At 45.6% G+C, this 25791-nt stretch overlaps 2 protein-coding genes across 2 annotated transcripts; both read left to right on the forward strand.

The window, feature by feature from the left end:
- The first annotated feature begins 720 nt into the window (after window positions 1-720).
- Window positions 721-7186, forward strand: LOC143685872 (keratin, type I cuticular Ha3-I-like). The gene is made up of 7 exons (XM_077163017.1): window positions 721-1117; window positions 2574-2656; window positions 4348-4504; window positions 5413-5574; window positions 5667-5792; window positions 5966-6186; window positions 6942-7186. The coding sequence occupies exons 1-7, from the start codon at window positions 770-772 to the stop codon at window positions 7066-7068; spliced, it is 1224 nt and encodes a 407-aa protein (XP_077019132.1). The 5' UTR covers window positions 721-769; the 3' UTR covers window positions 7069-7186.
- Window positions 7187-15810: 8624 nt separating this feature from the next.
- LOC143685873 (keratin, type I cuticular Ha3-I) lies at window positions 15811-21554 on the forward strand. Its single transcript, XM_077163018.1, has 7 exons — window positions 15811-16210; window positions 18009-18091; window positions 18627-18783; window positions 20016-20177; window positions 20270-20395; window positions 20569-20789; window positions 20997-21554. Exons 1-7 carry the CDS (start codon window positions 15863-15865, stop codon window positions 21112-21114), a joined length of 1215 nt encoding a protein of 404 aa, XP_077019133.1. The 5' UTR covers window positions 15811-15862; the 3' UTR covers window positions 21115-21554.
- Window positions 21555-25791: the final 4237 nt, after the last annotated feature.

Here is a 25791-nt window from a genome sequence, read left to right on the forward strand (position 1 = left end):
CTGCTAAGACAGAGACCGTAAGCACACAGTGCAGTTTTCCATGCACAACAGGAGCCTCCAAATGTCAGTCTCCTAATGCACCACGAACACTGAATAACTGCAGAAATGGAGCCTTGGGAGGCTTCCTGTGGCCCTACAGGAAGAGGGTGGAGATGCCTGCACCTGGCTGGGTGGAACATCAGAGGGATATTAAACTGGGTGATCTTGGAAATCCTTTCTGACCCCAGCTTCCAAGATTCCCTACCAAACGGTTCTGGCTTTCAGGTGGCCTTAGATCGTTTTTCTCAGAGGGTCCTTTCAGAGGGTGAGATGCATGAGACACAGACTTTGTTGAGGAGAAGGAGGCCCAGATGGCTTCTTTCTCTGGGACAGGGTGCAATTGTCACTCTTTCACTTGACACTTGTGAATAAGCTCTACTATTGGCAAGGTAATGGGTTGGTCATTTCATACTTCATAGTTGAAACTTGAAGTATAACTTCATAGTTTGAAGCCTAACTATGAAGCTGTTACTTAACCAACAAGCGTGATTGGCAAGGAGTCCTGACTTAGCAAGAAGCCAGAGTAAAACATTTTACGAGGCAAGGACTCTTACGAGGTAGCTAAACAGTAGATGAAATATTGCTAGAGAGGGGGATGAGGAGGAATGCTGTGGGTAGCCACACCCACTGCTGATGGAATATAAGGTCCTGGAGAGGACCAGGGCTTACACCAGAGGAAAGGAATCAGGCTTTGAAAGTCACCTCCGGAGCTCAGCGCCCCCCCAGCACCATGCCGTACAACTGCTGCCTGCCCAACCTGAGCTGCCACACCAGCTGCTCCTACCGGCCCTGCGTGGCCCCCAGCTGCCACAGCTGCACCCTGCCTGGGGCCTGCAACATCCCCGCCAACGTGAGCAACTGCGGCTGGCTCTGCGAGGGCTCCTTCAATGGCAACGAGAAGGAGACCATGCAGTTCCTGAATGACCGCCTGGCCAGCTACCTGGAGAAGGTGCGGCAGCTGGAGCGGGAGAATGCGGAGCTGGAGAGCCGCATCCGTGAGTGGTGCCAGCAGCAGGTGCCCTTTGCATGCCCGGACTACCAGTCCTACTTCCGCACCATCGAGGAGCTCCAGCAGAAGGTGAGGAGGGGGGTGACGTGGCCAATGTAATGAACAAACCGACTTCTGATGGGGATCAGAGGCTGTTCATGGTCAATGTTGAGAGTGGGCAAGATATGGAATTCACTCACTGGTTAGGGTACTTTGACTAGTCTTAGAAAATCTCTTTTGGAATCATCCTCTTTTGGAACGAAACGGACTAGGGTTAGGGTAAGGCAGTACGGCAAAATCAGTCATGGCAACCTTACATTGCTTCTAAAAGGCTTCTCACCTAAAATTAGAGTGTTTATTTCTTTAATTCTATCATGATACCCTGATCTTGTTTTCAGAGCAATGATAGCATGTCTTTTGGAATAATATGTAGCTCAGTTGTTCTTTTGAGCTAGGATTCTCTGAGTGGATCCTCAAAATTTTAAAGCTTTTAAGGCCATAGCAGAAGATAGTATTTATGGCCAAACGAGAGAGCCTTTTACTCCAGAAGCCTTGTTAATAATCAGAGACACACGTACTGTCTACTGAAGTAGGGATATGAACAAGTGACAGTAGAGGGCCATATGCACAGAAGTAGGTTTAAATAGTCATCATAGAGGTGGAACTTAATACAGGCAGAGGTTAAGGTGGGCTTCCCAGAGGAGGTGATATCTGAGTGGGGTTTTGAAGGATGTGCAGGAGTTTATAGCCAATAGCCAAAGCCTTTGATTCTTGTAAGGAATTGATGCTCCATTGTTCTGTAGTTTTGGCAAAGCAGATGCCAGAAATGGGCTATGCAATTTCAATGTCATTCATTCATCCACCTTTAGTGAGTCCTTAGGCAAGTTAATGGGTCAGGCAGAAAGCACTGGGCAAGATGGTCTCTTTCCTTCAGGACCTCACAGTTTAATAAGGGAGACAGATGTGGAGAATAATGAACTTAAAGAATGGGATAAGAAGCATCACTGGCTGTGTGCAGAAGACATGGAAGAAGTGACACCTGGAGGAGTTGGGGAAGAGGGGAAATGTGGGTTATACAAGGAATCTTGGTAGGTGGGTAAGGGCAGCCGAGGCATTCCAAGTGGGAAGAGGGGCCATATATGAGGATGGTGGTGCTGGAATGAATATGGTGACAGGGTAAGGTGACCAACCAACTTGTCACATTTCCCTGGCACTTCCCCGCTTTAACAGTCCAGGAAGACACTCAGGCCTAAGTGAACTGGGATGGTTGGCGAGCCCATGTGAGGCTCGGCTGCCCAGTCCCAAGAGGAAGCCAGAGTCAGACCAAGAAGAGAAGAATTCAGGACGAAAGACACAGTTCCACTTGACTGTTCTGGTTTGAATTGACCAGTTCTATAAATTAGTCTCCTTTTACCCTAAACCTGAGACTCTTAAAGGACTCAAAGCCATGTGCAAGAAATGTGATGGAAATAAAAGAGCTTTCAGGTTTAAGGGGCAAGACATTCCTTCTTTATATCGCTCATTCCATAATCAATTCTGTTCACAGATTCTGGCCGGCAAGGCTGAGAACGCCAGGCTGGTGGTGCAGATCGACAACGCCAAGCTGGCTGCGGATGACTTCAGAACCAAGTAAGACTTTCCTAAGGATAGAGCAGTCTCAGGATGGGGCAGCCGGGACGCCATTCCTGGCGTGTGCAAGCAGACACATCTGCATTTGCAAGCAGATGATACTGGGAGGATTCCGTTTTTTTTTTTTTTTTCAAATAGAGCACTTGTAGGTTTAGAGAAAAATCATGCAGATAGTAGAGTTCCCATTTACATCCGTCCCCTCATCACCCACAGTTTTCCCTATTATTCATGTCTTTGCTATAACTGATTAAACATTAATATGAACGATTAACTGTTAACTATAGTCCATAGTTCACATTAGGGCTCGCTCTCTATGTTATAAGTTCTCTGGTTTCCTTTTATGAATGTTTTAATTCTGGTAAAGTATATACAACCTAGAATTTCCCGTTTTATCCACTTTCAATGATCTGATTCAGTGATATTTACATTCTCAATGTTGTGTCCCCATCTCCATCATCCTTTACCAAAACTTTTCCATCACCCCCAGCAGTAACTTCACACCACCGAAGTGTTAACTCCCCTTTCCCCACCCTTGCCCCCAGTAACCTGTATTCTAGTTTCTGACTTTATGAGTTTGTACATTCTAATTATTTCATAGAAGCGAGATCATGTAATTTTTGTCCTTTTGTGCCCAGCTTATTTCACTCAACATCATGTCTTTAAGGTTTATGCATGTTGTTGCATGCATCGCAGCTTCATTCCCTTTTATGGCTGAATAATTTTCCGTGGTTTATACCACATTTTGTTTATCAATTCTTCTGTTGATGGACACTTGGGATGTTTCCACCTTTTGTCAATTGGATTAATGCTGCTATGAACGTTGGTGTACAAGGGAGGATTCTTAACTGGGTTAGGGCTAGATGAAAAGCCAAAGTTTCCACACTGTTAAGATTCTATGTTTTAAGTTTTGTTTGAAGGAGCCCAAGAAGCCACCCAGGTGTTTTCTTTATCAACGCCATCTCTGGATCAAGTTTAAAAGTGAATTTCACGCTGGTCTATTAGTGTGGGTTAGTCACTAGCAGCCCATCAGAAAAAAGTTGTTTAACTACAAAAATAGGAGACTAAATCTATTCATTTTAGAGAATCAAATTATCTTGGTATCATCATTACAAATACAAAAATTCTTTGCATTTTCATGGGGACTTAGAGTTAACCATGTAATTTCACAAAGTCATTTCTTCATCATTATACCAACTCTATGAAGTGTTTGTTAGTTTGTCCCCGATGAGGAAAGCAAGGCTCAGGGAGGCTAAAAAAATTATCTACATCATTCAACAGCAAGGCCAAGATTAACTGACTTTTTTCAGTGCCTTTTCAATAACATTAGATTTCTTTTTAGGGGGGCTGGGAAGGACAGCCAGCTTGTCTAGAATAGGCTAATGAAGTTCACAGACTTACTTAAGAAGGCAAAGATGGTTAGGCTTAGTTGATAGTGACCTGTGAATAGAGTTCTTAGAACAAACAAGGTTAATTTTGACCTAGAATTATATACATAGACACTCAGCAGTACCTTCTCTGTGGGCTTTGGAGGGGAAATAGTTCTTCTAACTCAGCAAAGACGTACTTTTTCCCTTACTTTTTGAAAAAAAAACCAAAACATTTCAAAATTTAATGAATTTGACTGATTAGCCAAGTAAAGCCGAGGAAACAAAATCTTGCTCTCTGACCTCTGGCCTTTGGCTATGTGATAGGATGGAGAGGGAGCTGTCCCTGCGGCAGCTGGTGGAGGCCGACATCAACAGCCTGCGCAGAATCCTGGATGAGCTGACCCTGTGCAAGTCCGACCTGGAGGCCCAGGTGGAGTCTCTGAAGGAGGAGCTGCTGTGCCTCAAGCAGAACCATGAGCAGGTAAAAGAGTCTTGTCCCCTAGACCCCCATATAGAGAGCTCTAGATGCTCTTTATTATCCTTTGTGCAGGAAAAGGTATCTCTTGATTTGCTGAGCACCCCAGAACTGATACAGCATTTTGCTGGTTGCTCAAAACATACCTGTGGATTGTTAGGAACGAGTCATAAGCTTACCTCGTTTGGAAAAGGGAGTGTGGTCTGTTGACCTATTTCCTCTTGGGACCAGATGTGTGGCCAAAAGTCCCACAAAGAACTTTAAAATACTTTGTATAGCTTAATAAGAGCTATTATCTTCTGAAGGGCTGCCAAAGTAATGATCCCAACTGGTAGGAGGTAGTAAACTTCCTTATAATAGTGTGTCACTTAGATAACTAGAACCCAAACTTGACTGATGGATGAATGAATAGATGGGTGAGAAAATGGGAGAAATGAAGAAAATCAAATAATGGTTGATTCAGCTCTTATGGTCGAATGCAATACTTGCAAATCAGACAATATCTTAAATAGTAGATGTCTGGATGAAGAGAAAAGTACATCTAATAGACAGTAGTTTGAGATGGAAGACATGAAATGAACGGAAGGGGTGAAACTTGGATTCTTTAAGTTTTAATAGCGAACATCATAAACCAGATATCATGCCAGGCTTATCACTGGGCAATGGGAAAACTGGAAAGAAACGATAGAATCCTGGAACGGGAAGAAGCATTAGTAACAAGCAGCCTCATTATATAGATGAGAAAAAGAACCACAGAGAGAAGGTCTGACTCACCAGAGGTAACTTAGTCAAGACTTACATTGACTAGACTTCAATTCGTGATTCCTAAATTCCAGTGCAGCCCTTTCCACCATGCTTGACTCCCTCAAAGAGACTTCTTCCTGGGGGTTCATTGCTTCCCTTTGCTCCACCAGGAAGTCAACACCCTGCGTAGCCAGATTGGAGACCGCCTCAACGTGGAGGTGGACGCGGCGCCCACTGTGGACCTGAACCGCGTGCTGAACGAGACCAGGTGTCAGTACGAGGCCCTGGTGGAGACCAACCGCAGGGACGTGGAGGAATGGTTCTCCAGGCAGGTGGGTGTCCAGGCTGTGGCCACGCAGGACTGAGGTCCCTCGGGGTCCTGGAGGCAGCGCCTCATCTGTCTTCTCCCCTTTGGACATTTCAGACCGAGGAGCTGAACAAGCAGGTGGTGACCAGCTCGGAGCAGCTGCAGACCTGCCAGGCGGAGATCATCGAGCTGAGACGCACGGTCAATGCCCTGGAGATCGAGCTGCAGGCGCAGCACAACCTGGTGTGTGTTGTCCAGACCTGCTGGGACAAAGGCCGGGCTGGGGAATCGGAGTCCCGGGGGTCCCTTCACACCAGACACTGTCCTGCACCTTGAAGCTTGTGGTTTCTTTGGAAAAATGTAGAGAAAGGGCTAGAGGAGCAGCTCCCTGACGTTCTTCATTTTCCCATCCACAGAGAGACTCCCTGGAAAACACGCTGAACGAGACCGAGGCCCGCTACAGCTCGCAGCTGGCCCAGGTGCAGTGCCTGATCAGCAACGTGGAGTCCCAGCTGGCCGAGATCCGCTGTGACCTGGAGCGGCAGAACCAGGAGTACCAGGTGCTGCTGGACGTCCGGGCCCGGCTGGAGTGTGAGATCAACACGTACCGGGGCCTGCTGGAGAGCGAGGACTGCAAGTGAGTACCCTGCAAATAGTCCCCCTATGAGAGACACACGCAGTCCTACTAAAGCAACAAAGGGGGCTTTGCAGATTTAGTTCAGGTGTCAGTGTGTCTTCAAGACCAGATACCTGTGGCTCTCATTCCAAGGGCTAAAGGTATTTTCTGTTTCAGAAGACACAATTGTCTCTTTCTTCACTGATGAGTCTCTGGATGCTGATGGGGAAATAAAGCTTTAGACCTTCAAATTTGACTTGTCATAGCCAAGGGGAAAAGCAAAACTTACTGATTATGGTCTCTGTTTGAATAGTGTCTTATGGTTTAACTGAAACATTCAAATCCATTGTTTCATTGATCCATCAGTGGCGGGCAAGGGAGGCATCATTATTACCATCTCATAGATGGCCAGATTGAGTATCAAAAGAGAAGATGCCTCCAAAGCCAATAGGGTGCAGGGATTGGCAACTTGCATAGTATTTCGATGAACATCCTTACAATCTGATGTGGGGGATATTATCAATCCCATCTTACAGGTGAGTAGATCCAGGCTCCGAGGGCTGAGGGCCTCCTCCAGGATTCTGGAGCTCCGGGGGAAGGGCTGAGAGTCCACCTGTGGTCTTGGCTCTACTCTGCCACTGTCTCTAAGCTTCGCCGAGAGGGAGCTCTGTGCGGGGCTTGGAGTCCTGAAACATCAGGGGATGGGTTGCGATTGTTCCCGCGTCTCGGTGTCTGTTATCTCACCCATGCTGATGATCTAATGACTCTGTGCCCAGGCTACCCTGCAACCCCTGTGCCACAACCAACGCGTGCGACAAGCCGATCGGGCCCTGTGTCTCCGGTCCCTGTGCACCATGTGGCCCATGCTCCCGCTACGGGCCTTGCAGCAGCTTTGGGTGCTAGATACCCCGGGGCCAGCAGGAGGATGGACTGAAGCCCGGAGAACCGATGTGGACCAGCTCTGCTTCTTGGACAACCAGCAGCCACGGGGACCCTGCCCAAGGCACCTCCATAAACCGCCATGGGGTGGGTGGGGTGGGTGGGGAACAAATGCCCTGGGTGTTGTCTTGCCTCTGAGCACAGGTCCCTGACCCCCTTCCTTCCAGGCTTCTCGTGGTGGTGCTGTGTCCTGGTGGCTTTATAGGTTTGAACCGGGACGGTGTCCTTGAGGTGCTTTTTTTGTTCTCTCTGCTGCTTCCACCTTTCTTGCAGTTCCCAAATCCCTTTATAAATCTAATAAACTTTCCTTATGCAAAGCAGAGGTGATTCTCATTTGTATTCATTCTTTTCCAAGTGTTCTCTCTGCCTGTGCTTCTCATAAAGCCACTTGAAAGCAGAGGAAGACTTTGTAGTTTAACCCTGTCCTTAAAGGTCTTTGTCACCGTTAATTAGCGTTCATGCAGCACAGCGAAGCCAGGCTTCGGTCAGGCCAGCAGAGAACTAGTGGGACCTCTAGATGAAGAGGGACTGGGGCTGACCTTTACTGAACACCTACCAAGTGCCAGGAACTGCCCTGGTGACGTTTCCTCTCACATACTGAGCAAGCAGCGGCAACAGGGCTCATTCTCTGACTGTCAGTTTCACATTGACGTGCAACTATGCAGAATACAACCGATTCTAAACAAGCACCCAGAGCATGCGCACCCAAATACAGGTGTCTCCCTTCAAAACTGTCACCTGGGAGGCATGATGTGCCCAAAACAGCCTGGGAAATTTCTCCTTTGGGAAATACTGAAGAACTGAAGGATGCATAACAGTCAAAAGACCAGCTCTTATATTTTAGTGATATTTGTAGATTTTAAAAGCATTTCTCTTATTTCAATTCTTTTTCCTTTAAGGCCATTTGGTGGCGTTTACAGTCACACACCCTATAATCCATCCAGAGTATACAACCTATGGCTTACAGTTTCATCACATAGTTGTGCATTCATCACCACAATCACCTTTGAGCACTCTTATTTGAATTTTTAACTACTGGGAGTATAGCTGAATTTTAATCACGCCTCTGGTCTCTGCCGATGGTGGAAGTGGCAGCGAGGCTGGTGGCTGCCGGCGTCCAGCCAAGGTTCGTAAAGTGTCCCATCACCAGGGTGGAACCTGTGGGTTGGGTCAAGGCCCCTGTCCCAGGCTTGGGCCAAACTTCAAGTTGGGACTTCTCTCCCTCAGACGAAGTGGCCATCCTCTCCCTCTGCTGTGACGACGCTGACTCCAATGTGAGCCTTGAATTCTTGTGCTCCGATTTTAGTTCTTTTAATGCCTACTCCTTCCTCGTAGCTGTTGTTGGAACTGCCTTATCCAGACGGAGAATCTGAGTGACACTCCATTCTGTGCTCAGAACATCCTTGATTCCAGTTGATACACCGCAGCCCCTCTTCTCTCAGGATTAAGTTCATTCCCAGGAGCCAGCTCCATCCTTTGGACAGGTCCACCCTGGTCTAATCTATCCCACTAGTTCTCTGGGCATGCCCCTGTCCTTGCAGGTGCCTTCAGCACGATGGGGCATCTGTTATCCTGTTCTCTGTCTTGGGGAAGAGATTTCAAATGGTGGACCCAGCGCACACCTTGTGCTCTTACTGGCCACGGTGTGAAGTAGTAAACAGAACCAGCCCTGTGTCCCGTGCTGCAAAACTGGGTCCAGGAGGCCGTTCTGAGTCTTGGCCTCTGCCACAGGATTTTCTTCTTGCTCTGCTCTCACAATCCTTTCTCAGAGAAAGTAATTCACAATATAATGACATAATTGTACATTTATTACCGTGATCATTTCTTAGAACATTTGCATCAATTCAGAAAAAGAAATAAAAAGAAAAAAGAAATAACCTCATACATACTATACCCCTTACCTGCCCCTCTCACTGACTGCTAGTATTTCTATCTATTGAATATATTTTAGCCTTCGTTTCCCCTATTTTTTTTCTATACCCCTTTGTCACCCCCTTTCATTGATCACTAGCATTTCAATCTACTACATTTATTTTAACATTTGTTGCCCCTATTATTTGTTTTTTTATCCATTTTTTTTTGCTCATTTGTCCATACTGCAGATAAAAGGAGCATCAGACATGAGGTTCTCACAATCACAGAGTCACATTGTGAAAGCTAACTCATTATTCAATCATCTTCAAGAAACATGACTACTGGAACACAGCTCTACATTTTCAGGCACTTCCCTCCAGCCTCTCCAATACACCTTAACTAATAAGGTGATATCTATATAATGCTTAAGAACAACCTCCAGGATAACCTCTCAACTCTGTTTGAAATCTCTCAGCCATTGACGCTTTATTTTGTCTCATTTCTCTCTTTCCCCTTTTGGTCGAGAAGGTTTTCTCAATCCCTTGATGCTGAGTCTCAGCTCATTCTAGGGTTTCTGTCCCACATTGCCAGGAAGGTCCACACCCCTGGGAGTCATGTCCCACATAGAGAGGGGGAGGGCGGTGAGTTTACTTGTCGTGTTGGCTGAGAGAGAGAGGAGCAGGAGGGTTTTTAAGGAATGGGTTTGCTCCGGCAATGGAAACGTACCTGAGAGAACTTATGGGGCTTGATGCCTGGATGGTGAGTGATGGCTCAGTTTTGGGTGTTGAATTTTTTTTTTTAATGTAATCAGGCCATGTGGAGGTTGAATGGGTGGGGGGAGAGCCAAGAGGGCGGTAAGGGACTCCCTGGCTAGGTGCCTGTCTGGCCCCTGGGTAGAGGAAGGGTTTGGGTGAGAGGGCAGTCGGGGGCCTGGGGTCAGGGAGAAGCCTGTCTAAATTTAGCCAAGCTTAATGGAAATTCAGACGGCGGTGATCAAGACCTGTAAATCCACCGCCAAGACTTAAGAGATGTTAACTTTGTGCCAAATTTATGTTCTCTCTGCTTTTTTGTTTTTATTTCTTAAAACTTTTTGAAATAGTAAAATATAACATATATGCAAAGCAAAGAAAGAAAAAAGCAACAATTTTCAAAGCACACATCAACAAGTAGTTACTGAACAGATTCCAGAATTTGTCACAGGCTACCCTTCCATCATCTCTCTGCTCTTTATATTGTTTGTTTTTTAGACATAAAATGTTACCAATGAGATAAAACCCCACTTTTATCCATTCTCCTCTCTCTCTTTTTCCCTAGAGGCAAACACTGTTCTAAGCTCGATGGTGTATTATTCTCTAACGAAAACATTAAAAAATTTATGTGCAGATGTATCCATGGACAGTGTTTTTTTGCTTCCCTCGTATGTATGTTTTGACCTAACAGTGTAAGATAGAAAATGTAAATGAAATAAATCTTGCTATGAATTTCTCCCATTCAGCACTGTGTTTCTGAGATTGCTCTATGTTAATACGTGTTGCTCTATTCCATAATAAAAGCAAATCATGCTTTATTTATCTATTCCTATACTGAGGGACAGTTAGAACTTTATTTTTTATTATCACAGTGTTGCTGTGAAAATCCTCACCAATGTCTCTTTATGCAGGCGTGTGTGTCTTTCTTTTAGAGAAATGGTTCTCAAAGTGTGGTGCCTTGGGCAGAAGCTTGTTAGAAATGCAAATTCTACAGCCTCATTCCAGACCCACTAACTCAGGAGCTCTGGGCTGGGCCCTAGCCATCTATTTTATCAGTGCTCCCAGAGATTCTGATGCAGCCTCAAGCCTGAGATGATTCTTGCTTTATGTACTGGTGTCAGCTTCAAGTCTCTCATAAACATCAAAGACTGGTCCCCTGTCCCTTGTTTCCTTAGCATAAATTACCCTTTTCCAATTTGGACTTTCACAAACTCTCTGCATGGGCTTGGGGTCATTTTCCTTTTTGAATCAAGAGCTTCCCACTTGTAAAATGAGACAAGTGGGTGAATAACCACATCGATCCATGGCAGCTCTGATGTTCTAAAAATATGGGCTTCATCCGACAGACACTATTTCCAGGACGGAAATTTCATCATCCTTTATATGTGTGTGGGAAGTCCATCCGAGCATGCAACCCAGTGTGAGGCGATCCTAAAACCCGATCTTCTTGGCCTGTGGGCTGGCAGTCAACTGGCAGGACATTTCCCCATGGGTTGCTCCTCTTTGGCTTTCCCGTCAGCTCAGCTCACATGTCAGTCTATTCACCAGCTCCAGGCTTGGCTCCCTTCACTCTCGGCATTGGCAGAGTCAGCATTTGTCGCAGGGTGTGAGAGCCAATCCTGACAAAGATTTTATTTCCAGAACACCAAGCTCAAGGGTAATTTAGTGATTATATTGCAATAGGAGCCTTACTTACTTCTTTTATGACTCACTGGCTCTTTAGAAGACTTGGAAGAATTTTCTTTTGGACTTTTATATATATATATTTCTTTTTTTTTTTTTTGCTTGGGCAGTCACCGGGAATTGAACCCGGGTCTCCAGCACAGCAGGTGAGAACTCTATCTGCTGAGCCACTGTGGCCCACCCTCTTTTGGAATTTTAACACGGATTTCATTTCTTTCTCCTGTGGCAAAGTAATACAAATACTTTAAAAAAATGTGGAAAGAACAGAAAAAAAGTAAAAGAAGAAAAAACATTCATATTCCTACCAGTTCAAAGCATCCACTGTCATTATTGAACTGGGCTTCTTTTTTCTCAGTTGTCCTCACTGTGAAAATCATGTACTTTTAATTTTGTTATGAATACATTTTTCTACCTTATTTTGGTAAGTGTATATACTTACATACCTACTGAGTAGGTCACCCATCGTTTTATCTACTGTTTTTCTAACTTGTTCCAAAATGATAGGATAAAATTCTATATTTGATGGGATATAATCAAATCTAAATTGTTTCAGACTGATGAGATATGATTGTATCATAAACTTAGAAATAACAAAAGAAATCAGGGAGGCAGCAAGGACTTCAAGATTCCTTAATTTTATTATTACCTCCACATTCACCCCTCATACTTCAACAGAGCATATACTAGGATAATATATATATATATTTTACACACTGCCTTTGACTTCTGGCTCTGGTTAACGGCAGATGACATTGGTTACGAAATTATTCACCATTTCTGCGGCATGATGCTGTGGGGCTGGAATGCTGTGTTGGTCAGCAGACACGGGTTATAAATACATGATCCTAAGCTAGTGATTTCCCCATTGTAAGTCTCAGTTTCTCTATTTGCAAAATGAGAGAGTTGGATGAGGTAGTCATTAAGATCCCTAATAACACTCTTGTCCCAAGATTTTCCCTCTCTCTTCTGACCACACCGGCATTTAGCATCAACATTAGAGGTGGAAGGAAATGCCATGCAGTCTGGTTTTTTATCCATAGAGGTAGCTGAGAGGCTCAGATGCTGTTGGGACGCATCCTCTTCTGTGCTCTGCTTTGTCCTCTGCTAGAAAAGACAGGAAGGAGCCCTTCACCTCCCTGGGCAATGCATCCAGGCACACGATTGATTTTTTTCCTCATTGAGCCTCTTTCAGACATCAAGCAAGGCTCATTATATGTCTTGTGACAAAACCGAAGTAGTGTCATGGACAGGTTGCTTATGGTTCCGGATAATTTTTCCTAAATCACCAACTATCACAAATCATTCCAACATCAAACAAGCCTGGCAGCTTAAACTGCTTAAAGCACACTCCAAGTATTGGATGAAAGTCAGTATTGGTAAGACCAAAGTTTCCGAGTCTTGGAATGGGGTGTGCAAACTGATTGTGGCAGCACTTCTCTAAATAATCAACATCTCAACTCTGCATGTTTAACGTCTCAGCTTACCAAAGTCCAATATGGGCAAGAACTCTGTCACTGCCTACACTAGACACGTCTGGGTACTTCCAAGATGTATCCAAGACGTTTTCCATGGCCTTGCTTTGATGGAGTTTGAAGCTCTGCCCTCCGTGGCCTGCTGTGATGCTGCAAACTCATTCTCTCTTACCATTTCTCCTGGACCTTTTTTCCTTCTGATCTCTAATTGGGGAATTGCCCCAAATCCTGTCCTGAGTCCTTTTGTGCTGTTCTTCCTATATGCTCTCCCTTGGCTCACCTCTCTAATTCTCACATCTGTACTAAAAACATCTGCCTTTATTTCCCTGTAACTCCAAGTGCCTGTTGAACATTTCCTTATGGAAATTCCACCATTCCTTCAAATTCAGCTTATCAAGGATTAAACTTCTGACCTCCAATGGCTCCCCATTGCCCTTAGGATGAAATTCTTCAATGAGGTTTACTTAGTCCTTTATGGCTTGTCACCTGCTGCCCCCTCCACTCCCATCTCTGTCTCACATAATTCTTACTGGACTTCTTTCAGTTCTTCTAATGTAGAACCTTATTAAGGCCAATGAATTAGAGGGGGTCCCACTCTGAGTCCTCAGAGAAGCTGGCCAGGGCAGTCTTGACACTCAGCCCCAGTTAAGGCATAAATTATTACCATCTCTATAAGCTGTTATGTGAAGAACAAGATGCTTGCCCAAATGCAGTGTGCTCTATCTCTCCTTCAGGCCTTCACACTCCTTTTCTTCCCCTTTGCTTTGCTTCAGGTTTCAGCAAAGACATCACTTCCCCAAGGAAGCCTTCCTTCATCTCCATTAAATCTGGTTAGGTCTCTTGCTACATAATCCTATAGCAACAGGTGCTTACCGATCACAGCATGTATCATCAGCTTTTCTGGGGGTGCTGGGGTAGTGGTGGTGGTGGCGGTATTCTCCACTTGGCAAGTCTTCAAGAAGTTTCTCTCTCTTGCTCTTTGTTGCAGCCTCAGTGCTTGTCACCTGGAAAGCCCAAAGCAAATGCTTGTTGAATGAACTGGGCTAACACATCGCTGACCTGGAAAACAGCGCTTTCTCCTGCTGTCCATACTTCTGTGAATGGTAGTGTTTCTCTTATATTATGCTTGTCAAATTTTGGTGTCATCCTTGATTCTTTCTTTCCCATTCCACTTATCTAAACAACTGCTAATTAAAAAAATTGTTTCTGTGAAAATGGCTCTCACACTAACTTCTTTTGTACTTCCCTTGCAGTGTCTTTCTACTGCTTGCTGGACTTTTTCAATAAACTTCTTGCAGCTCCTTTGCCTCCAGCCTTACCTCCATTTCACACATTTCCTGAACACCTTTTATCACATCCCCCCACTTCCCTTTCCTCACTCCCTTCCCCCCAGTATCAAAAGTTTCCATGTCTCTGCTGCTTCCATGGAAGGCTATGGAAGGGCCCCATCTCTTCCTACAGCTTTATTTTCCACCACTCCCCTTCACACTTCTCTTCTCCCAGCCTGAAGACTTACGTGAGTTCCTCACATGTGCCTTGGGCTTTTCTGCCTTGTTCTCCGTGTGCACAGCTTTCTCCCACCTACAGGCCTGCTTTTTCCCTCTTTCTTTCCCAGAAGACTCCTCAGTCTAGTATAAATACATGTCTGTGAAATTCCAAGGCTGGAAGTACTCTCTCTCTTTCATATCTAAACTATTCACTTGCCACTTATCATCTCCTGCCTCGGATTATTATTTCATGCTTATTCCTTCATCCGTTCAACACACATCTATTGAGATTCTACTGTGTACCATGTACCTTGAGCTGGTGATTCAAAGATGAATTAGACATTGCCCCTACTTTCAGGGAACTCACAGCGAGGAGAGGGAGAGGAAATTGTGCAATGTCATGGGCAAGGTGAAATGGAGCTCAGAGAGGAGGAGGAGGAAGTGAGGACCTGTTTTAAAAAGTTAGGGAAGAAACACTGTGAAACACTGATTGTATACTTTTGATGGATTGTATGGTATGTGAATATATCAATACAATGTGCAGGAAAAAATTAGGGGAGGAGGTAGACCATCTGCATTTAAGCAGCATGATAATAGAAAGAATAGAGGAATAGGGATCTATGTTGGAATTTTGTCTTCACTACTTGCTGACCCCTACCTTCTAAGCCTTGATTTGCCGATCTGTAAAATGGGGATAATATCATCTACCTCAAAGGGTGATGGGGAAGAATGAACGAGATCACATTTGTGAAAAGCACCTAACACCGTGGGGGCCCTTTGCAGGTGCTCAATAAGTATGAGTTCTTCTCTTTCTTCAGATTTCTAACTGCGTCCTACTTTGCATTCCTTACAGTGTCTACTACATTGCCCTTTACAAACCATGATCCTGGTGAATATCTGCTATTGAGTTTACTGACATTCAAAGGGAAAAAGAAAGTCCATGAGGCTCACCATCGTAGGAAACGGGGCCACCAGGAACCATGTTGCTTCAGCTGTTCCAGAGAGATCTGTTCCTCTTTTCTAGAACCATGAATTTGGAATTTGCAAATTTGGCTTAGAAAATATACACAGGCAGTGCCAGACTCTTCTATGTCAGCAAGAGCCAGAGTCTCAGCAAGGAACCAGGGAGCAAAGCTGTTACACTGTCCCTCAACCTACCACGCCCATCTAATGACAGCCAGGGCTTTCATGAGGGCAGCTCTTTGAAGCCACACTATGAAGTTCTTACCTCACTGACGCAGGGCATGGAAGAGGAGTCCTGACTTAGTGAGAAGCCCAAGTAAAGTCTTTTATGAGGTGAGGGACTCTTCTGAAGAAACATATAACAAACCCAAACCCAGGGAAGGGCTTTGACAGTCACTAAATGATTAAAAAGTTTTAAAAGGGCCACTTTCAACATCCACACCCTCTGTGGAGGGGGTATAAAGGCTCCCCAGAGGAAGGAGATGCACAAGTTCCCAGGACCTCCAGGACATTGTTTTTGGCCGGCACTGCAACCCTCCCCCCCAGCACCATGCCGTACAACTGCTGCCTGCCCAACCTGAGCTGCCGCACCAGCTGCTCCTACCGGCCCTGCGTGGCCCCCAGCTGCCACAGCTGCACCCTGCCTGGGGCCTGCAACATCCCCGCCAATGTGAGCAGCTGCGGCTGGCTCTGCGAGGGCTCCTTCAATGGCAACGAGAAGGAGACCATGCAGTTTCTGAACGACCGCCTGGCCAGCTACCTGGAGAAGGTGCGGCAGCTGGAGCGGGAGAATGCGGAGCTGGAGAGCCGCATCCGTGAGTGGTGCCAGCAGCAGGTGCCCTTTGCGTGCCCGGACTACCAGTCCTACTTCCGCACCATCGAGGAGCTCCAGCAGAAGGTGAGGGGGTGGGCGACGTGGGGCCTCCACAGCTAGAAGTTGCAAGGAAGAAGCTGAGATCTGATTAAGAAGTTGCATGAGCTCTCCACATGATGGAAATGCAAGGGTTGATGCCTGCCCTTCCCATTTTGTTTCTTTTTTTTTTTTTTTTTTTTTTTTTAAAGGAAAGACAGAGAGAAGGAAGGAAGGATAGAAGGAAGGAAGAAAGGGAAACATCTTTAAACATTTTCTTGTTTTATTGTATTCTGTTTCTCCGTTTTTGTTACATGGGCTGGGGCCGGGAATCGAACCGAGGTCCTCCGGCATAGCAGGCAAGCACTTTGCCCGCTGAGCCACCGCGGCCCGCCCCCCATTTTGTTTCTTGAGAGGGCGTCAAATTAGGCCCAGGTCTGTTAGGTCTTAAAATTTGCATAGTGTCAGTGTACTCTGGCCGTAATAGTACTTTGCATAAATATGCTGTAATTAAAAGCTGCTTCTGTGCATTTGCCAACCTTCTGAATTATTACCCTGCGGTGAGAGAAGAGGATTGGACCCAGGATGGAGGCCGAGCAAGCAGAACCTCTTGTAAAGAACGGAACAAGTTCGCCTTCCTTTCTCTGGGCTTTTGACTTCCTTGATACTGGTCCGCCTTCGTTTTCTGGGGGCCTAGTTAGCATGATTTCATTGTCCTGACCTAGAGGCCTCTGAGCTTCCCTAGCACGTGGTATTCAGTGAGGGCAAAAAGAAAAGGGGTTAGGTGAAAACAGAAAGTGCAAACTCCCTAGGAAGAAATAGTTCCAAGGCACGCAGGACTGCTGGGAATGAGATGCTTCCCAGGTCTAGTCCTTGCAGTTGCTCGTTTATGTCTTTGTCCTCTCCACTTGGTTGGATGACACCCAACTTTCCTTCCTTCCTTCTTTTCTTCCTCCCTCCCTCCATCCCTCCCTCCTTCCCTCCCTCCCTCCCTCCCTTCCTTCCTTCCTTCCCTCCTTTCTCTCTCTCTCTCTTTCTTTTTAAATTTTCAAATTTTATTCACACACCATACAACCTGTCCTACGTGTACAATCAATGGCTCTTGGTATCATCACATACTTATGCATTCACCACCACAATCTATTCATTTAGCTTTGGTATAGTGCCTTTGTTACAATTAATGAAAGAATATTACAATATTACTGTTAACTAGAGACCTTAATTTGCATTAATTACATTTTCCCCACGTACCACTCCATTATTAACACCTTGTAATAGTGACATACATTTGTTCTAGCTCATATAAAATCTTTCTTATATTTGTACAATTAGCCACCATCATCTACTCTAGGTTTTGCTAAGTTACACAGTCCCAGTTTTTTTCCTCTAGCTTTCCTTCTGGTGACACACACAACGCTAGTCTTCCTCTCTCAATCATACTCACACCCAGCTTTGTCAATATTTACAATATTGTGTTAGGTTGGATATTTCTTGAGGGCAGGATCCAGTTCTTATTCAGCTTTGTATCCTCAGCTCCTAGCACCATGCCTGGAAAATAGTAAGAGTTTTTAATAAATATTCTCAACAGCTGCTCAGGATTGCTTCATTAAGAAAGAAAAGGGAAGATTATTTATTTACTGCTACTTTTCATGTGCATCTCTCTGACATAGTTCTTTTTCAAAATTAGTTTCTTAAACATTTATCAAGCACGTATTGTCAATGAATAGCACTTAATAACCTTACGTAAGATAAACTGGATTTCTCATTTTAAGTAGGTAGGTAGGGATTGCTGTTGGCTAAGAATGACAAAGCCCTTGCTCATTCTGGAAGGTTTTGGGTTTTCCAGATCCTGTGCACGAAGGCTGAGAACGCCAGGCTGGTGGTGCAGATCGACAACGCCAAGCTGGCCACAGACGATTTCAGAACCAAGTGAGTGGACAAGTTGAGTACTACCACTTAAATCTATCTTCTCTTGCTTCTTTCTCCATCCCCATAGCCTGTTCTCAACACTGACAGATACTGACAGAGCTTTCTCCCAAGTGCTTTCCCCAAGTTTCACAGAGCCACTGCACCCAAGGGTTCAAGATCCCTCCTGCAACCCCAGACTCCTCCTCCTGCCTCTTTGGAAAGCAACATTCCCCAATCACACCATGAGCCGGCATGGATGTCACTGTTCCTTGAATCTCTGCTATGCACAGAGTGCAACCACGAGAATGTGGAAGCATCCTAGCTTGGAAACCTCACAATTTATGGGTGTTCAAAATCCACTGGCTCTGCAGTTATTTTGAAAAGTTAGTGCCTTTTTCTCCAGGAGCTAGTCTTTGGTGTTTCAAACCCTCCCAAACGAGATGATTGTAAGAACCCACAAGCCCTGACTCCCGTTTGTCTCAGAAACCAAAGGAAACTAGAGCCAGTGCCAGGTTTCTTCCTGCCCAGCCTGCCCCTGCCCCTCCTGTGCCCACAGGTACGAGACGGAGCTGTCCCTGCGGCAGCTGGTGGAGGCCGACATCAACGGGCTACGCAGGATCCTGGACGAGCTGACCCTGTGCAAGGCCGACCTGGAGGCACAGGTGGAGTCCCTGAAGGAGGAGTTGCTGTGCCTCAAGCAGAACCATGAGCAGGTGAAGTCTGCAGAGTGACAGGACTTAACTCGCCAGGACCTGTTTGCCACTCACTGCAGGGTGCAGGAGAGGCTGTTGATGAAGGCTCGGTTACCCGAGGAAACTAGTCTCCAAACAAAAAAGGGCTTGGTAAAGAATGAGTCATCTAAAAATTCGTGACCTGAGATTAGGATTTTGCTGCCAGAGGCAGGAATGTGATTGAAGGAAGTTGGTGAGTCCATTAATTAGGAAAGTTCAGCAGTAAGTCAGTCGCATCCTCTTCTGTGCCCAGGTCAAGACTGGGTGGGGCTGCAGAGATTGATTGTGTAGCCTCCTTCTCCGTTTTGTAACTGGAGAGGGCAGGGTGGCTTTGGGTCACACAGCAGAGACGGCTGTGCTGGAAACAAAAGGCAGCTCTCCTCTTTTTATTCCAGAGAATCTTTCTACTATTCATTGTTGCCCAGAAGAAACACCGAGCAAAACGCTCACCCGTCATTGTTTGGGCAGTTGAATGATAGAGAAGACTGATATTTTGTGCAAAGAATAAATTCCAGAAAAGTGTAAATGGTAATAGCTAATATTAATCAAGTGCTTGTTACGTGCTAAGTGCTTTAGAACCTAAGGTGTAGGTACTTGTTCAGTTGTCAGTTTACAGATGAAATTGAGGCTTCTAGAAGCTGTATAGAAACTGGTAGAGATGAGACCTGATTCAAATGTCCGCCATCTGTCTAAGCCCTGGTTCCAAGATACTCGCTGCCTAAAGAGAGTAGTAGCAAAACCAACAGGTACTCATTTCTTTCACTAGCTAAATCTATGCAATCCCAGGATGGCAGATTTTAGCAGATGGCAGAAAGTGAGCATTCTTTATTTCATCTTTTAGCCAGAATCTATACCTTTAATTATCCCTGGTTAAGAACCAAATGTCAGAGACTATGTGGTTTCCTAGCAAAACCATGGAACTGGGTGGGGGATAGGGGACCAGAGTTCAAATCCTGGTCCACCATGCCTTGGCTTTGAGGGCAACTCATTGCACCTTTCTAAGTGAGGAGTGACACACTGAACACAAAGGCTGGAAAACTTCATGGATTGGAAAGCACTGTGTCAAGTGGAATGCACAGATTATTCACCAAATGCAGAACACAGCTCGTGAGAGGACCGGAGAGAACAGGGATGGTTGAAAGCTCAAGAGCTATCAGAAATTAAATTGCATTTTCTTAGAGAAATATTTTCTATTTTGCCCTTTGCTCCACCAGGAAGTCAACACCCTGCGTAGCCAGATTGGAGACCGCCTCAACGTGGAGGTAGACGCGGCGCCCACTGTGGACCTGAACCGCGTGCTGAACGAGACCAGGTGTCAGTACGAGGCCCTGGTGGAGACCAACCGCAGGGACGTGGAGGAATGGTTCTCCAGGCAGGTGGGTGCCCAGGCTGTGGCCACGCAGGACTGAGGTTCCTCGGGGTCCTGGAGGCAGCGCCTCATCTGTCTTCTCCCCTTTGGACATTTCAGACCGAGGAGCTGAACAAGCAGGTGGTGACCAGCTCGGAGCAGCTGCAGACCTGCCAGGCGGAGATCATCGAGCTGAGACGCACGGTCAACGCCCTGGAGATCGAGCTGCAGGCCCAGCACAACCTGGTGTGTGTTGTCCAGACCTGCTGGGACAAAGGCCGGGCTGGGGAATCGGAGTCCCGGGGGTCCCTTCACACCAGACACTGTCCTGCACCTTGAAGCTTGTGGCTTCTTTGGAAAAATGTAGAGAAAGGGCTAGAGGAGCAGCTCCTTGACGTTCTTCATTTTCCCATCCACAGAGAGACTCCCTGGAAAACACGCTGAATGAGACCGAGGCCCGCTACAGCTCGCAGCTGGCCCAGGTGCAGTGCCTGATCAGCAACGTGGAGTCCCAGCTGGCCGAGATCCGCTGTGACCTGGAGCGGCAGAACCAGGAGTACCAGGTGCTGCTGGACGTCCGGGCCCGGCTGGAGTGTGAGATCAACACGTACCGGGGCCTGCTGGAGAGCGAGGACTGCAAGTGAGCATGAACTTACTAATTTCTTTTGTTTCCTGCATGAGGATGCTGTGGGAATGAATGATCTTGATTGTAATGAATATAAAATGTCAAGATTTTGGTTCAAGTCAGCCCAAGGAAGTACAATGTTCTTCCCCAAAGCGTTTTCAGTTTCTTTCTATCTCTTTGGCTCAGTTTATTCAAACTCACCCCATAATTTTCCATCTCCAGGCTCCCCTGCAATCCCTGTGCCACAACCAACGCCTGCGACAAGCCCATCGGACCCTGCACTTCCTATCCCTGTGCTCCACGTGCCCGATGTGGGCCTTGCAACACCTTTGTGTGCTAGGAGCCTTGCTCCCAGCAGAAGAAAAAGGCTTGAGTCACATCTCAGCTCTGCTCCATCCAAACACCTCCATCAGTGACCCCACTGCAGACAAAGGCAGGAACTTCTTCCACCAGCCCAAGCTTCCAGCACTCGGCTCTAGCCTTCCGCTGAGTTCCCTGGTTCAATCCTTTAGCACAGGAGCCACTCAGTCTGTCTGCTAAGCCACAGAGAAACCTGCAACAGGATCAAATGATATCTATTATCATAGGACACATTCACACAAGTTATGCTTTCACAAGTACTTATCTAAATGTGAATTGGAAATTATTCCATTAAGTGTGATAGAGCTGACAGGCATGCTTCAAAACAGAACCTAATTAGAATAAATCTTCCTTGTCACTCTTTTGGTCTTTGGAGATACAATGGAGATGCTGGGTTAACCTCCTAATAAAGTTTTCTTCTGGCACAAAAACGATAACTGTACTTCTCATTCATTCATTCCAAAATTGGTTGTCTTGTATAAATAAAAATAAGTAGACTCTTTCCTCAGATGAAGGGGTCATTCACCCAGTGTAGGGTCTGTGACTTCCTTCAAAGGAAAAGACTCCCCAAGACATCATCTGTTGACCTGGATTTTAAGATTTGGAGGAAGGTGGTAGGAAAGGGAAAAGCCAGTCCATGCGAGAGAGCCTTCAGAGATACAGGGATTACTCATTTTGAAACATGAAGTGCCAAGTGTCAGTTTTGTCTAGGACAGGAATCTGTGAGGCTCTAGAGGGAATATGTGGAAGAATCACCGGCATAAGACATCATAAGAAGGACGTGAGTCTTGAGAGGAAGTCTGTACGTCTTGGCAACATGAAAATGTTGTACCTTAGAAAGCACTAGGGAAAATAGGCTCAGCCAACCATTACTGCCTTCCATTTGGATCTGTGTGTATATGAAGGTTTCTTTTTCACAGCATCAAAATCAAGTAATCTTTATTTTGATGCCTAAATATTTTATACCGATTATTAAAATATATAGAAATATACTTTACTCCAACCCAGATCTTCAAATTGATACTTAAAAAAGGACTCATTTTCAATCATATTCCTCTCACCAAAATATTAACACTATTGTCTTTCATCCCATTTAATGATAATATTGTGGGAGACAACTGTTTATGCCCATTTGATAATAAAAATAAATAAAATATTTAATAATAAAAATAAATAAAATTGAACAATGTTTTATCACAGATTAAGATTACTTGTTCTTTTAAAAATTTCCATTAGTGACCTTTAAAATATATATATTTTATATTTATAACAATAATTTAATTTTAATAAATTCATAAAACGCAGTTTATGTAATATGTAAGTATATGCCGATTTTACAGCTGTAGCATATATGTATATTATAATAGTCACAAAAATAAAAAACCATTTTGGAGGTGTAGGGTCCAAATTTCTCTGATGGGGATATACGATGATATATTGTGAGGCTCCAGAGGATTAGGCAGCCCCTGTTTCTCCATAACCCTGGCACTCTGTAGGATTGGTATACGCTCTTTCAACCTGACATAAAGCCATGGAGCTCCACATGTGTGATGAAAGAGTTGAAAGTAAGACAGCTTTGGGTAAAAAAGACCCTCCCGTTTCACAACGAGGAAATTGCACGGGGTTTATATAACATACAATTTTTTCCAACGCCTGGGTTCATCCGAGACGTCTTCATTGTGCGACACTATGTGTCCGCAGCCCTGAGTGGTGGGGGTTATGGGGGGCAGTGGTGGGCTATCGGGACAGATGGCTTGCCCACAAGTACCCCCTACTCCAGCCACGAGCTCACAGGCAGCCTCTGTTCGGCCTGCCTTGAGCCTCCATGCTCTCCCCAGTCCTGCTCTTCTCCTACCTGGGCCACGGGCAAATTCACGCCCCTGGAATGCAATTTAGAACACATGGCTCTCAGGGCACGTGGGAACCGTCTATGGAGTGCCATGCGGAGGGCAGCGGTTGTTCTTGAACACACCTGATGGTATTGGGTGCGCATTTCCTAGCTCACCTCGATGCATCTCGCAGCACAGTTCGCTGGTCAAAGCATGCAACTCGGGGGCCAGAGTTGGATCCGGGCTCTACCAATGCCAGGGTGACCTTGGCAGATAACATAAACACGAGGCTCCCTAATTTCCTTGTCCTTAATATCGGGATGATAATGTCTTTATAGGATTCTTGTGAGGGTTCAATGGCTGAGTGAGTGTGCTCAGGGCGGGTCACGGTGGCTCAGCAGGCAGCGTTCTCGCCTACCATGCCAGAGACCCGGCTTTGATTCCCGGTGCCTGCCCATGCAAAAAAAAAAAAAAAAAAAAAAAAGTGTGCTGAGCAAAAATAACCAGACTGTTGGAAATTACGGAGGGAACCAAGATGGTCCCAAGAATCTGAGTCTATGCCCCTTTTCAGTAGAGGACCACAAGCACAAAACTTTATGTTCGAAAGAAAAGGAGCAGTAGAAAATATTTTTATCAAATTAATAGCATGGAAACAAGAGAGATCTCAATTAAATCAATGTAGAAAGTTACATGAGGCATTTATAATGAATTTCTCTAGCTTGGTTAGAATGAGGAGAGTGAGAAATGGGTTCCAAATGCTCTCTCTCTCTTTCTCTCATTTCAGCAGCAACGCAGAGGCAAGTTCTGAGTTGGTAAGGTAAGGGAAAGATAAGGGCCTGCTCTTTGCCCCCTGGGATCTCCTAGGTCAAAACTTAATTTCTTCTTTCCATGCGGTCCCAATCGCTGAGGATGTCCGTTTCTAGAGCCAGTGCGTCTCAGATAACAGAGCTCTTAGAGGAGAGGCTTATAGCAAGAAAGTAAGAGCATCAGAACCTGGGAAACTTCTGATTGAGCTGAGCAATACATCTTACCTACTAGGTGACAGTGTGAAACTTACTGGAAGAATTGTGGGTCATTTGGGAGGCAAAATTTTGGGGTCCTACGTTTGGACAAGTTGTTAACTTCCTTAATTTTCAGACTCCTCCTTTGAGAGAGCACCTGCTCTGCCAACCTCATGAGGTTGTTGCAATAATCACCTGGGAGCCCTTTTCAAAGGACACAGCACTGTACAAGCAGAAGCCTTAATGTCATTAACCTTGAAGAGCATATCTTGGGGCTTCCAGGGCCAATTTTTGAGTTGTCTATTCCCAGTAAAACATTTTGCTCAGCCTCCTACAAGGTCCCTTTGCTCCCACTGTCACATACCAGACTCCTGGACTCCTATTTTCCCAGTTTGGGAAGCTCACCTGAAAGGCCCAAAGGTGGTAACAGACCGTCTTTCTCTTTGGAAAAGGTGATTAGTCTCTTTGGTATTCCGGGCATCCTTCTCTCCAGCCTGCCTAATTGAGTCGTAGGGCCCCAGTGCATGAGGGGTTGACAGGAAGGAGGAATCTTAAGGAATGAAATGTGATAAGAAGCCTGGGGTGAGGGATAAAAGGAGGAAGCCTGCCTGGCAGGTCTAACCCCATTCTCTATCAGCTGCTTTTTTTTTTTTCAACCTGACTTTTACAGGCACCTGCACAAACTCCCTTTTACTTAGGTTGGCTCTGAGACGGAGACAAAATATGGTATGGCAAGACATTCACAGAATGGATTGTCAGGAGGCCCAAGAGAGAACTTGGACAGAGGGTCCAGAAAACACCCAGAGCATGTCTGGGTAAGAAGATGGGGATATCAGCAGTGTAGGAACACACTCAGTGTGTGGACAATGCCCACACTCAGCATTGTCCCATCCTGGGAAGTCCCATAGTTGCATAAACAGAGAAATTCGGCTCCTTCATTGTCTCAGGAATATTATCAGAGTTCTCTTTACCCAGGGCCTTGACTGCTTCTAGCAGCCTGTGTTATGTGGTTTGGGGCACACCTGAGGTGGGGTCCATTCTTTGAGGTTCTTGAATCCAAGATACCGTTTCACATGAGCAAGACCCAATCCTAACCTCTTCCCCAGCCCACCATTTATTCCTCATCTACCCATGCTTCCCGGGCTAGCTCCAGAGCCACGTCTGCCACGCTCCTCAGAGGAAACCCTCCAGCAGGCCAGGAAGAAGTGATCACACAAACTTTGGTCCATGGCCTCATTAGCTCTTTCCCTGCACCTTCCCGTGTGGGTGGAGAAGGCCAGGTGGCCCTCCTACGATCCGCCTCTAATTCTGCTCGTATATTTGCAGAATATGTCTCAGGTTGGGGAGGATGGAAACTAGGTAAGAATCTATCACCCGGGCAGGAGAGGTTCCTAGGACACCCTTAGCAGGAGACGATGAAATAGAGGGCGTGGGAATGGAGAGGATTCGCCCAAGGGAGAAGAACGCCCCTGCTCAAGACAGGTGATTAGCAGAGGCTCCTGGGCTCAAGAAGCCCCAGTTCCAGCCACAGGCTCCACCACGATGAACCCCAAAAGATGTCTGAGTACAAACATTTTTAGGGTTTTTGAAACATATTGGAAAAATTCTCTGCTGTGTCTACCTCAGAAAACATAGACTCCAATTCCCTGCTCTATTACCACAACCTTCTATTCTTCCAGCTTTCTGAAGAGATCTGCCACTCTTTCCCTTTAGAAAGACTTCCAGTGTTTTCCTTTCTCAAGATATTGAACAGGAATAATTAAAAATTAGAATATAAATCAAGAAAAAAGCAAATAACCAGAACTTCTCTATACCAATAACTTTATG

The sequence above is a fragment of the Tamandua tetradactyla genome, chromosome 6 (assembly GCF_023851605.1).
Source record: "Tamandua tetradactyla isolate mTamTet1 chromosome 6, mTamTet1.pri, whole genome shotgun sequence".
Lineage (NCBI taxonomy): Eukaryota > Metazoa > Chordata > Mammalia > Pilosa > Myrmecophagidae > Tamandua > Tamandua tetradactyla.

Excerpts from the sequence above, each read along its gene's own strand:
- LOC143685872 (XM_077163017.1), top strand. The coding sequence starts at position 770 with ATGCCGTACAACTGCTGCCTGCCCAACCTGAGCTGCCACACCAGCTGC. Across the intron at positions 1,118-2,573 it reads TCGAGGAGCTCCAGCAGAAG|ATTCTGGCCGGCAAGGCTGA; the intron begins GTGAGGAGGGGG and ends TTCTGTTCACAG. Across the intron at positions 6,187-6,941 it reads CTGGAGAGCGAGGACTGCAA|GCTACCCTGCAACCCCTGTG; the intron begins GTGAGTACCCTG and ends CTCTGTGCCCAG.
- LOC143685873 (XM_077163018.1), top strand. The coding sequence starts at position 15,863 with ATGCCGTACAACTGCTGCCTGCCCAACCTGAGCTGCCGCACCAGCTGC. Across the intron at positions 16,211-18,008 it reads TCGAGGAGCTCCAGCAGAAG|ATCCTGTGCACGAAGGCTGA; the intron begins GTGAGGGGGTGG and ends TGGGTTTTCCAG. Across the intron at positions 20,396-20,568 it reads TGCAGGCCCAGCACAACCTG|AGAGACTCCCTGGAAAACAC; the intron begins GTGTGTGTTGTC and ends TCCCATCCACAG.